Source organism: Petaurus breviceps, unplaced genomic scaffold, assembly GCF_028583685.1.
Source record: "Petaurus breviceps papuanus isolate PSGF00001 unplaced genomic scaffold, PetGlider_PUasm1.0 90804, whole genome shotgun sequence".
NCBI classification, from domain to species: domain Eukaryota; kingdom Metazoa; phylum Chordata; class Mammalia; order Diprotodontia; family Petauridae; genus Petaurus; species Petaurus breviceps.
In genome coordinates, this window is record NW_027187348.1 from 12,681,167 (window position 1) to 12,695,113 (window position 13,947).

The 13,947-nt window shown below is 40.1% G+C and overlaps 1 protein-coding gene across 1 annotated transcript in view; it reads left to right on the forward strand.

Annotated features, from left to right (window-relative positions):
• Positions 1–13,947, forward strand: part of DNAH7 (dynein axonemal heavy chain 7) — a 326,128-nt gene that overhangs the window by 283 nt on the left and 311,898 nt on the right. Inside the window, exon 2 of the mRNA XM_069070242.1 lies at positions 10,462–10,524. Coding sequence (XP_068926343.1) covers positions 10,462–10,524 — 63 coding nt within the window. The remainder of the gene's footprint in view (positions 1–10,461; positions 10,525–13,947) is intronic.

The following is a 13,947-nucleotide window of genomic DNA, read 5'->3' on the forward strand; positions in this document are numbered from 1 at the left end:
AGGACCAATGACATCAGGAGGGTGATGTCTTGACTTACAGGAGAATTGGATTTAAGTGAAGCAAGGCTGTGCAAAGTCATCAGCCTCACTCTCTCCTCCAGAGTCATCTGGGTCCAGTGGCAAGACACAGGACAGGACAGCCCCAGATGCAATGACCTTGACCTTTTTAAAACTAAGGTCTTTTCCAGATCTCAGTTTGTCCAAGGTAGCCCATTCAGTTATTAAAGGACTAGCCTTATTGACCCCTTCTGTCTCCCACCTTCCATGGACTCTCAGACCACGGCACTCACCAACCAATCCATTTAATATTGGGTTCCCATTATCTGTCAGAATTCCATGAAGCAAAACTATTCCTTTATTGTAGATTTCCCTTTCCCATAATATCCTGCAAGTTCAGCCTCCTAGAGTCTCGACTGAAGATTTCAGCACCTCAAATCAATTAACAGGCGTTTTTCAGCACCTTTGTGCCTAGTGCTGGGGATACAAAGACAAAACAAATGAAACAACCCCAGCTCTCAAGAAACATACTTTCTATCCATGAATATTGTTTAAATCACAACATATCAGAATTGGAAGACAACCTTTGGGGTTATCTAATCTAGGTCCTTTTCTACACAGATGAGAAACCTGGGTCTAGAGGAGGGGAAGTATCTCATCAAAGGTCAAATAGCTAGTTAGAATTTAAGTATCATGTATCCCCAGCACCTAGGACTGTACCTGCTACATACTCACCAGAAACTGAAATTTAACCCAAGTATCCTAAAATTCAGAAGCCAGGACACTTTCTACCATACTGTGATGACCTACAATTCTTCCTCATCTAACCGCATCCTTCTCCCTCCTTTATTTTACATAAGCAGCATAGCTATAGACAAGTAGAAATAAGTACATCTGTAGAACGTTTGGGAGCTACTCTCTGACCCCTACTCACACTAGCAAATTGGGTCCCCAATTGCAGAGCTCAGCTATTAACTTGCCTCTTCAGATTCATGGGGTGGCCCTGAGTAGTAAACCCATGGGGAGGTTGCCCAATGCTTTAGCTCATAAACTTCCTCCTGTCCCCAACTTTTCGCCTAGGATTATCAGTTGATTTCAATTAGTCAGGGTTAACTTTTTTAGAAATGGGCATACAGTCCCACAGGTACCTACAGAGTCCAGGGTAAAAAGCTTAGCAAAGTGGGGAGCAGCTAGGTGGTGCAGTGAACAGAGTACTGGCTCTGGACTCAAGAGGAGCTGAGTTCAAAACCAGTCTCAGACACTTGACACTAGCTGTGTGACCTTGGGCAAGTCACCTAACTCCAATTGCCTTGCCTCCTGCCCCCCCCCAAAAAAATAGCTTAGCAAAGTGGTAACTTCATATAGCTCCTAGTGGAAGTCCTTTTCTCTTTGGGTGGATGGTTAGGAGGAGGGTAGCTTGAGAAGTTCACCTTTAGCAAGTTGTAACTTTACTGCTTGGCTCCTTGAGGAGCTCCAGATCTGCCTTCCTCATTGTATCCAGTATAGTCTTGGCTCCTGATCCACACATTGCTGCCAACTGCTGCCACCCTTCAGATGTTCCTGGGATGATGATTAAAAGTTAAATCTTGGGACTCTTTGAAGTTCATAAGGTCTTCCTCTAGCCTGTCAGGGGTTAAGGGAGGAGTACAGGGCTGGTGCCTTGGCTGGAATTGCTCTCCCCTGGGTTACCACTCACTGGAATCACTTGGTTCCAGAACTAGCTTGATGTCTGATAGACCCACAGGGTTTCCTCAGCCAGTCTGAATAGAGTTCCTGTGCAGTGTCACTTAGGTTCTTCCTGTTGCATTCAAGGACTTTCAACACTTTGGTTGAGACAGGTTCTCATCTGCTTATGATATCAGTATCTTATCACTTACTTTAAATCTAGTGGAGTAATTGATTGACCTACTCAGTGACTCCTCATGAAAAACTAATCATAACCATCATTATAATCATGAAAATTAATCAGTTTTCTATAATAATGCTTAGCAACTTGCCAGAAACCATGTTGATGCCATATAGTAACCAACTTTTTAAAAGTTGGCCAACTTTGTACTTTTGGGTACTTTATAATCAATAATTACCTGTAACACTCCATGCTTCATTACTGTCAGAGTCTTTAGTAATAATATTTATTTTAAAATTTGACTTATATTCACTAGATTGTGGATTTTTGATGGAAAATGACAGAATTTTGATTCACCTAGCTACTACACAGAGGATCATTACCACTTGTCAGAATCTCCACCACAAAGCCCTACTTTCATGTCTCACCCTGTGGGGGGCATAATCCTGGGCTCTCAAAGGTTATACCACCAGAACAAACCTTCTAGCAGACCAGCAGACCCTATCGGGCCAGAAGATGGTCTGTATGTTTATTGTCCACAGATGAAGTCAGATAAATTTGAAGAGGCTCATCACCAGGTTGCAAACTATAAGCCAGTGCCTTTTTTGGCCAGACCAAATCTCTAAGAACATCTATCGACCTATAGGGGCATTGTGAGCTCAGGCAGTGGAAAAAGTTCCCATATGGCTAAAATTACAGATCCTTGAAGTATGGAAGCTTAAATAAGTAAAACCACATGGTTTTAGACATAATGTCGATTATTTTTACAGATGAATAAAAATGTAAACTTATTGAGGGAAGGGACTGTTTTATTTTTGTCTTTATGTCTCCATTGCCTTGCGCTCAGCAGACACCTAATAAAATGTTGATTGTGTAGTAGATTAATGGATTTTGTTAATTATTTTTTCTGTTTGCGAATTTTCTAATAATGTATTTTTTATTGCATTACTGTTGTCACTTCTTGCCTGGACAATAGCAATAGCCCTCCAACTAGGCTCCCTGCCTAAAGTCATCTCCAACTACAATCCAAATAGTAAGCACTTATTAATACTTTTATCGATTGATCACCACCAATTTTTTTTTTTTAGAACACTGTGATAAAATGACCCTTTCCAATTGGGAAGGGGTGGGATGTAGGAAAAAGTGAGGATTTGTTAACATTGCTACAAGCTAATATATTTTTTATTTGTCATTATGGTAAAGCTCCATTACTCCTATGCTTCATCATGCCATAGAATTTAGGGGTGGGAAACCTACAGCCTCAAGGCCACATGTGGCCCTGTAGGTCCTCAAGTGCAGCCCTTTGACTGAATCCAAACTTCACAGAACAAATCCTCTGAGCAGAAGCTTTTGACAAACTTTGGATACTATCCTGGAATAGACTATATATGAGCACCAGCTGAGCTCTGTCACTGTGTGATCTTGAGGATGTCATTAAGCTCTTTTTCCTCCTTTGTAAACTGAGGAAGTTTGACTCTAGTCAGGCCACTTAGGTTTGTTCCAGCTCTAAGTCTAATCTGTGATCCTTTGATTGTATAGAAGCCCCCAAATGAAGTCACCTATCTGTCTAACTCCAGAGGGTGGCTTTTAGAAATGTTTCAGTTTCATCTTTGTGAAAGCTGTGATGAGAAAGGGAAAAGTCCCTCGAAAACTTAAAACATGATACTGAATTGTCTTTTGTTAGGATATTTCTTCTGAGCTGGGAGGAACTGGTATGAGTCCACAAAGTGATAAATTATATACTATTTCTCTCTTTATTTTTTAAAGCAGCAGAGGGCATTCTCACACTATCTTAGTTGAAATGTGATTTTCAATGTTCTCTAGACATTTATTGTGTTTATAATAATCTGGAGCAGTTTTTTTTCTTTTGGAAAAGGGAAAAATAGTGGTTTTATTTTAAATTATGGCTTAAGTAAACAGAATGGTTTTAACTTCAGAAAATGAAAGGTGTTTTTTCTTTGAAATTTTCTTATATATTCTGTTTGAAAATGTGAGCAGTGGTAAAAGCATATTTGTTGAAGGAAATTTTAATATATTCATCTCATTAGTGGATAGCCTCATTCAAGAATAGGAAAGTTCAGAGTGTGCACTTTCAATTCTTTCAAGTAAGATATTTAAAAAGAAATAGAAACATCATGCAGCTGTTCAATTCATTTTAATATTACTTTTAAAATACAAACCAAATCAGACATTTTAGGTCTTAGTTGCAGTTCTCTCAGTTTTTTAAAGATGCACATTTTTCTGTCGATTTCATACAGTTTGTTAATTTAGAAATCATGACAATAGCTGCTCATGGCTTGACTGGGGTCTTGTCAGCATGATCTTGATACCCTGGGTAAGGCACTAAGCCTTAGTTTTCTTTTTTCTCTTTCTTCTTTTTCCAATTTATTAATTTATTTGTTTTCAGTTTTCAACATTCACTTCCATAAGTTTAAAATTTTCTCCCCCTCTGTCCCCCCCCTCCCCAAGGTGACATGCAATCTGATACAGGCTCTATCCATACATTCCTATTAAACACACTTTCCTCTTAGTCATGTTGCATAGAAGAATTATAACAAATGGGAGAAACCATGGGAAAGCAAACAAAATATAACAAAACAAAACAAAAGAGAAAATACTCTGCTTCACTCAGCATTCCAACTCCATAGTTCTTTCTCGGGACATGGATGGCATTTTCTACCATGAATCCTTTGGGAATATTTTAGGTCCTTGAATTTCTGAGAAGGGCTAAATCTATCAAAATCAGTCTTCACACACTGTGGTTGTTACTGTGTACAATGTTCTCCTGGTTCTGCTCACTTCATTCAGCTTCAGTTCATATAAGTCTTTCCAGGTTTTTCTGAAGTCCCTCTATCATTTCTTAAAGCACAATAGTATTTCATTACATTCATATACCACAATTTGTTCAGCCATTCCCCAATTGATGGGCATCCTCTTGATTTCCAGTTCTTAGCCAACACAAAAAGAGCTGCTATAAATATATTTGTACATGTGGGGTCCTTTTCACATTTTTTATGATCTCTTTGAGATACAGCCCTAGAAGTGGTATTGCTGGGTCAAAGGGTATGCACATTTTTATAGCCCTTTAGGTATAGTTCCAAATTGTTCTCCAGAATGGTTGGATCGGGTTATAGCTCCACCAACAATGAATTAGTGTTCCAACTTTCCCACATCTTCTCCAACATTTATAATTTTCCTGTTTTGTCGTGTTAGGCAATCTGATAGGTGTTATCCTTAGTTTTCTCATCAATAAAAGGAGGAGATTGGACTAGATGGCTTACAAAGTCTCATTAAGTCTGACTTCTATGATTCTAGAACCTGGTTACCTGCCTTTTACATTAAGTCCAATTCAACAAACATTTATGGAAAGCCAATTTTATATATAGGTTGGTCAGGGGTGGAGAACCTATGCCCTTGAGGCTACATGTGACCCTCTAGGTCAGTCAAAGGGCCGCAGTTGAGGACATAGAGGGCCACATGTGGCCACAGGGCTGCAGGTTCCCTATCCCTGGACTGGGGACAGAAATGAAATATTGCTTGCCCTTAAGGAGGTTACTTTGTACTATTTTTAAATGTGTATATACTCTCCTATATGAAAATTGCTCTTTTAAAGTATTGCCTTATTAATAAAAATAAATAAGAACATTAATTATATGAAAAAAATCATCCTATACAACTGTCTGAGTATCATGAAGAGCACTGATAAGGGTCACAATTTTGAGTTTTTCCCAATTGAGTCGCATGCATTGTAGCATCCAGGTTAACTGATAATCTCTCTCTCTCTCTCTCTCTCTCTCTCTCTCTCTCTCTCTCTCTCTCTCTCTCTCTCTCTCTCTCTCTCCTTTTTGGAGGGGGGAAGGCAGGGCAATTGGGGTTAAGTAACTTGCCCAAGGTCACAAGTGTTAAGTGTGAGGCCGGATTTGAACTCTGGTCCTCCTGACTCCAGAGCTGGTGCTATGTTCACTGCACCACCTAGCCGCCCTCAACTGATATTTATTAAGGTCACAATATGGAATAGGGCTTCTAGATGGTACAGTAGATAGAGTGCTGGTCCTGGAGTTGGGAAGACTCATCTTTGAACTTTGTGAGTTCAAATCTGGTCTCAAGACACTTGCTAGCTGTGTGACCCTGAGCAAGTCATTTTATCCTGGTTTCCTCAGTTTCCTCATCTGAAGATGATCTGGAGAAGGAAATGGCAAACCACTGCAATAACTTTGCCAAGAAAACCCTAAATGGGGTCACGAAGAGTTGGACATGAATGAAAACAAAACAAAACAAAATGAAGAATGTGTAATATACTGTGCTAGGCACAAGGGATTCAGAAATGATGTAAGCCATAGTTATCTCCTTTCTTCCCTCCTCCATCTCAGGCCCTAAAGCAACTTGTGGAGCTAGTAGGAAGGAATAAGACAAGTGTACACTAATTAAAGTGACTCTTTTTACATAGACTTTAAGATCAGCAAAGCCCTTTGCATCCCTTTTCTCATTTAATCCTTTGAACCACAGCATGAGGTCAGTACTGTGCCACCGATATAATGACCCTCATGTAAAGATGAGGAGACAGGCTCCCACCTAAATGTCAGAGTTGGTTCTTTTTCACTATAGTACACTGCTTTTTGGAAGTCATTACAGTATAATGTGTAATTTTTTAGGTGCAGAAGAAAGCTCCAGATATATGAGGTATGAGATACACAAGGGAGACCTGAAGTAAATGCAAGTATTTATTCAGCATCTACTCTGTGTGAGGCAGTGTGCTGGGGTCCTAAGGATACAAAGACAAAAATGAAAGTCTCTACACTCTGTTGAGGGAAAACAACATGTCCACAGCTTAGTGTAAAGTAATTCTAAGGCAGTTTGGGGAGGAAATGAGGGAGGGACCAGTAGCTAGGATGAGGAAAGGCCTAAGGTATGAGGTGACATTGAACTGAACTTTGTAGGAAGTTAAGGGATTTTAAGAGAGAGTTCATTCCAGACATGAGGGACAGACTGTGGTACAAAAACACAGAAATGGGAGCAGGTTGGTCGCATGTGAGAGAGAGGACATAGACCAGTTTGTCTGGGCTGTAGAGTGTGTGAAGGGGTATAATATATAATAAGTCTGTAAAATTAGACTGGAGCCAAATTTGGAAGAACTTTAAATGTCAAAGCCAGAGCAATTTGTATTTGAGTAGGGGAGTGACATGGTCAGACCTATGCTTTAGGAATATCACCTTGATAACTGGATGTGGACGGTAGTTTGAACAGGGGAGGGACTGGATGTAGGGAGACCAATTATGCTCCTGTGATCCTAGGAGGCTCTAGTACAGGGGTGGGGAACCTGTGGCCTCGAGACCACATATGACCCTCTAGGTCCTCAAATATGGCCCTTTGACTGAATCCAAACTTCATAGAACAAGTCCCTTTAATAAAAGGATTTGTTCTGTAAAACTTTGAGTCGATCAAAAGGCCACACCCAAGGACCTAGAAGGCCACATGTGGCCTTGGGGCTGCAGGTTCCCCACTGCCTGATCTAGCCCTTGACCCAAATGAGAGCTGATGAGCTTCTGAACTAGAGTTGTGGTTATAAATTATAGTGGACAGATGTAAGAGATTTTAGAGAGGTTAAAATCCCTTACAGTTGGTGGAATCAAAGAAGATTTAATACAGGAGGTTGTGAAAGTAATGGAACATAAAGATTCCCCTGTATTGGCTTGGTTTTCAAATTGATTGAGCTTGTTAATCCCACCTGTGGGATGGACTTGTTGATGTGAAAAGAAAGTCCTGAACTGGGAGGAGCTGGTGACGTAGATTTTGGAGAGACAAGAGAGAGGCAGAAGAACTTTTTGGAAGCAGCACCTCGTGGAGGCAGAGAGAGAGACTGAGAAGGATTGCTGGGGGACACTTTGAATCGCCCTGGACTTTTGAGACCTGCCCCCTGAGCTGCGAAGGACTGAGGAGACATGGCTGTTTTGCTGGTACTTTGTCTGTCTGTTTTGATGTTGTTTTGCCAGATTTGTCCACTGGTGAAAGACAGTCCTGTTGTTGAGGAAGTCCTGGAACCTGGCTTTTGGTTAAAAAGCCCTGAGACTGTCCTACAGACAGAGAGTGAATACTGTCCACTGGTGAAGGACAGTGCTGTTGTTGCAGGGGTCTGGAGACTGTCCTGCAGACAGAATGAATACTGTCCACTGGTGAAGGATAGTGCTGTTGTTGCAGGGGTCTGGGAACCTTTCTGTTGGTTCAGAAGCCCTGAAGAAGGATTTTCTTGTTGTATGTTTACAGAAATCCTGGGAGAGGGTTTTGCTAATGTTTTCAGGGGTTCTAGGACTGTTCTACAGACAGAGGATGAATTAATGAAGGGACTGGCAATGTATCTTATGGCCTTGCTAAGCCTTGTCTCCCCAGGAACTAAGATTGCTGAGAACTTGCCTCTTGTCAAGATGAAGAAAAGACCTCCATTTGGGTATTAAGTGCTGTGCTTAAACTTGTTGTAACTCTGGGGTAGATTCAATTGTGATCCAGGGGTGGGGAACTTTTGACCTTTTTGTGTTCTATGGTTGAACAAATGAATGTACTTTACTTAGATTGGAAACTAATCTCCATTTGAGAAGAGGGGTTTTGTGATGGACTAAATGAAGGTACAGCCTAGGGGTGGAGTAGTATTTAGAACTGGGACTTTGTAATTGATTGAATGAATGTAAAGTCCTGGGGTGGGGTAGTACTTGGAGATTATTTAATCACACTTAGTAAATGCTGTATTTTGAATGATGTCATGTTTTGACATTCTCTGTTCTTGGTTTGTCACTGAATAAAATGGAGAGCACCTATGCTGGTATTTTGAACCTTGGGAAGTTGCCTTTCCTTGGTGTTACAGTACAGAGGTGGTATGAGACCTGAAAACTGAAGAAAGGAAATAATTTTAACACACTGAGATATGGGAAAGAATATTTCATGTATGGAAGATAGCAAAGACACCAGCACAGGAAAGGACAGGATATGATTAGGAAATGACTGCTAGGTGGCATAGTGAATAGAACTCTGGACTTGGAGTCAGGAAGACCTGAGTTCAAATCCAGCCTTAGAAACTCCCTAGCTGTGTGACCTTGGACAAGTCACTTAACCTCTGCCACTGGAGAAGGAAGTAGCAAATCACTCCAGTATCTTTGCCAAAAAAAAAAAAAAAGAAAAGAAAACCCCATAACCAAATGGGGTCATGAACGACAACAGCAACAACAAAGTTGTTTGGTTTGTTTGAAATGCAGAATTCACTAGATGAAGTCATGTGAAACGAAACTGAAATGGTGGGTCAGAACCAGATTCTAGGCACAGAATAAGCTCCTCTAGAGGAAAGACTTTCATTTTTTCTTTCTACCCCTAAAACTTAGTGCAATACTTTAGATGGGATAGGTGCTTAATAAATGTTTGTTAAAATGAGTTGAATTGTGGAGGGCCTTAAATGCCAGGATAAAAAGTTAGTATTTTGTTGGCTAATTACGAGAAACAATTGAGTATTTTTGAATGGGGGTTGGCATGATATATTAGAAAGATTATTTTGGAGGCAGTATAAAATCGATTATAGAAGGGAGAGACTAGAGTCACAGAGACCAATTTGGAGACCATTAAATCATTCCAAGTGATAATAAAGGCCTAAAATGGGTTAAGAGCAGTAGAACTAGAAAGAAGAGGGCCAATTTGAGTAATGTTTAGAAGGTTGTACAGCTGGTATATTATAACTGAATGTGGGAGAGTGAATAGTCACAGAAGACTGAGTCTTCAAGCATGGGTAGCCAAAAGGATGGTTGGTACTAGTAACAAAAATCAGGAAGTGGGGATGGGGCACAGGTTTTTGGTGGGTACATAATGTGTTTAGTTTTGGACACATTGAGCATGAGGTGAAGGTAGGACATCCAGTAGGGAAGTGTTCAACTGGCAAGAAAGGTTGAACTCAGGTCAAGATATCTACCATGGAATTAACATATCAGCTTTAAATTTTTATTTGCCCTTGTTTGATGAAGTTTTCATCTTTGCTCCAGTAAAACTAAGTGGTCCCATTAGTGCAGATTAATTGACAACATTGTAGTAGATCACATTGGGAATACAAAGAGCATGATCCAATGGGGTGAAATTTAGGACAAATAAGTTTCACTGTTGAGAGTAGACCAAGCCATGAGCTGTTGAAAGTGTAAGTGTGGGTAAGTGTAAGTGTAAGTGTAAGAAAATTGGGTAGTTCCTGGATAGGGCCCTTTAGGTACAGCAATTAATGGTTGCTTAGGGGAGAAGGAGAATGGCAGAGGTTTTGGACTTTACATAATTAAATACTTTGAGTAGGAAATGCTGAAAGATAAACCTTTAAGACAAGCCACACCATGATGAAGTGGGAGTATTGTCAGAGTGGGTCAGCTGTTAAAGGAGCACCGTTGAAAAATGGGAGGCACCAAGGATTGAGCTGTTCTAAATACAAAATTGTTTTTTTTTAATTGCCTAAAGTTGGCCTTGTGTATGCTTTTAGATTTCTTCTTCTCTAAAGAAAGCATATTCTAATGGATAAAAAATTAAAAGACTGTATACGTCTCTATAACTGACCTAAAATTTTATTACTGCATACTAAACAATTTTGGTTTTCCTTATTTCCCATATAGGAAAAAGCACAGAGTAAAGAAAGAAGCAAAACCCCAATCAGATTTTTGCCACAGTTGGCACAGGTAATATACACATATATTCTTATATGTTTTTTTCAGTACTGATAAGTTTTCAAACTTGAAATAAACTGAATGATTCTCAATTAAGAAAACTGAACTTCATTAGCTTTTTAAGAAATATGTTGCAAATTTCTTGAGAAAAATAGTTATAAAAACTAATTCCTCAACAAGTTAAGGAAATGGGGTTAATTAAATATTCTGGTTGAAAAAAGTTATTATGCATAAAATATAACACATGATAGGGTGGATAGAAAGTTGCCCTGGAAATCAGGAAGACCCAGGTTCAAGTCCTGCTTGTAACACATACTAGCTATGTGATTCTAGGCAAATCAGTGCCCTCGTTTCTCTCTAAAACTGTAAACTTCAGAGAAACTGTTGATCATAGGGACCCTGTTTTTCTTTAATACTTAGCATAGTTCCTGGCACATATAAAAATGGGAGGCACAATGAAAAATGGTGCTTAATACATTCTTGTTGACAGATCCGCTACATTCCTGGGTCCTAAAGTTATGAAATCACAAATCTAAATAGGCCAGCTGAAAAAAACCCCACAAAGTTATACCCATCCCAAATATAATTTATTTTTTCTTTGATAGAGGCAGATAGTCAAAAGAGGACTAGATCAGAAATCGGAACACTGGGACTCTACTGGCTGTTCCCCAAACCTGAAATGCTCTCCTTCTTCATCTCTTCTTACTGCCTTCTCTGACATCCTTCAAGTCCCAAATAAAATCCCATCTTCTATAGCAGAGGTGTCAAACCACTTCCCACTCTCCACACTCCACCTGCAGCAACCAGATTAAAATGTAATTAAAATGTAAAATATTTAGCAAAATAAATAAAAATACAATGGAATATAAAAATGTGGTTTTCTAAGTAAATAAGCAGCCTGCAGGAAGCCTTATGTACTGTTTAGTAACCCTTGATTTTTATTCAAATTTGATACCAAGAAGCTTTTCCCAACCTCTCTTAATTCTAGTACTTACCATCTTTTCATTACATCCTATTTTTCCTCTCTATTGTTTGTGTATATATGTTTGCTCATGGGTTTCCTGAATAGATTGTGTACTCCTTGAAGGCAAGGACTGTCTTTTGCTTCTTTCTATATCCCTGGTGACTTTGCACAGACCAACCTCACTTAAATCTAATTCACTTTCGAGTCAGGACATTACTTTCCTGAAGTCTTCGGTTCTTTTTGAGAACAAGGACAAATGACAAATAACAACAGACAACAATCCCCAGTATTTAGCACAACATCTGGCACACAGCAGGGTATTAATAAATGTTTAAAGGCTGACTAAGCCATCTTTATGACTTTGGACAAGTGAAGTCAATAGGCATTTTAAAAAAATGAGAATACTGTATGCCAGAGACTGCTAAATTCTGGGGGTGCAAAGAAAGGCAAAAACAGTCCCTGACCTTAAGGAACTTATATTCCAATAGGGAAAGACAATATGAAGAAAACTGTCTAAATAAGATTAATACAGGTACAATTGGAGGTAATTATAGAGGAAAGGCATTAGCCTTGAGGGTTAATGGGAAGGACTTTTTATATCAGGTAGGATTTTAGTTGAGACATCAAAGAAGTCAAGGAATCCAGGAAGCAAACATTTCTGGGAGAGAATTTCAGGCATTGGTGGTTGTTGTTTGTCCTTTGTTATTGAAGAGGACCAGTGACATTATGAGGGTGATGTCTTTACTTGGGTTTAAGTGAATTGGATTTAAATGAGGCAGGGCTGCGCAAAGTCATTAACCTCACTCCTGTAGAGTCATCTGAATCCAGTGGTAAGACATAGGTCAGAACAACTGGAGATGACCCCAGATGTAGTGAGACACCTTGGCCTTTTTAAGCTAAGGTGTTTCCCAGGTCTCAAGTTTGTCTGAGGCAACACCCATTCAGTGATTTAAAGCTATGTTAGAAATGAAGAAAAGATGACCTAGTTTGCCTACTCAAAAAAAAAAAAAGTCAGTCGAGAAGGAGAAGACCCCCAGGGTTTCTGACCAGAACAGAAATAATTGCTTTACACACTCACACTAAGCAACTAAAACCCAAACAATGACCAAGTGAGGCTTGGACTAGGATCTGATTAGCCAATCAGAGCCAGAGTGATTTGGGTTTGAGGCATGGTCAAGTAACTCCTTGTTTTCATGAATGAAACTATATGGAACAAGAGAGTTAATTGTCCCTGGCTTTTTTAAATGGTAGAATAAATAAGTAGGGAAGAGGAAAAAAAATCTAGCCCCTAAACCCCAAGTTATTTTGTGAGATTTAAGTGATTAAAATTGATATTTCTTTGGGTAGACCACCCACATGTAAGCATGTGATTCATTAGAAGGGAAGAAAGGCAGGAAGGCAGGCATTGGTTATAGTCAATGAAAAGGCATGGTAATATATAGCATGTCTTGTGAAAGGAACAGCATGGAGGCCAGTGTAACTGGATCACAGAATCTTGGAAAGTTAGGAGAGGAGACTACTCAAAGTGGGCCTGCTGGAGGTAGAGCCAAGATTATGGATAAGAAAAGCAATTAACCAAGCTCTCCCAAATTCCCTTCCAAACCATTCTAAAATAATGCCTCAAATTAGATACCAGAGTAGCAGAACAAACAAAAGTTTGAGTGAAACTGTTTTCCAGCCCAAGACAACTTAAGAGGTCTGCAGGAAAGGTATGTCTCACTGGGGTGGTGGTCTGGTGGGCCTGGAGCACAGGGCAGACAGCACAGTACAAATTGTGTCCCAGCAAGCCAGCAGCTACCCACACTGGTGGCAGCGGGAGCTCTTAGCCCAAGGACAGGGGTGGCTGGGCGGGTAGGAAGGAGGAGATGTTGGACAACTGGTTGGCAGGAGATTGCAGGGGACTCTTTGCTAGCATTGAATACAGGACCCTGTGACATTGCCCCTACATAGTTCCTGATTGAAGTCCCAAGCCAAAAGGAGTGATAGCACTTGTTGCCACAGAGGGGCAGGGATCATGGTTGAGGTTCTGTGACAGAGAGGAATGCTTATGCTTGCTCATGGGGGAGTAAGGACTTTAGTCTCAATTACAAGACAGGGGAGCACTAGCAATTGTGGCTGAAGGATTGTGGGGAACCTGGTCACAATCCTAGGTCCAGGAGGAGTGTTAGCACTGGTGGCCACAGGAGAACAAGGCCTCTTTCTGGGTAAAGACCAGAGCACAGGCCAGGAGAGCAGCGACCACAACTCTCCCTCATACCACCTTAGAAGCACTGAAAACCTGTAGACCCCTAGAGCTATCTCTGAAAATAACAACATAAAAGACCTGAAATTTAGGGTCCTACTTCAAAATAAAACCAAGTCAAGAAATAGGCTGGGAAAATGAGCAAAGAACAAAAGAAGAACTTGACCAAAGAAAATTAACAGTGGTAATAGGAAAGATCAAGACACAAACTCAGAAAAAGACAATGAAG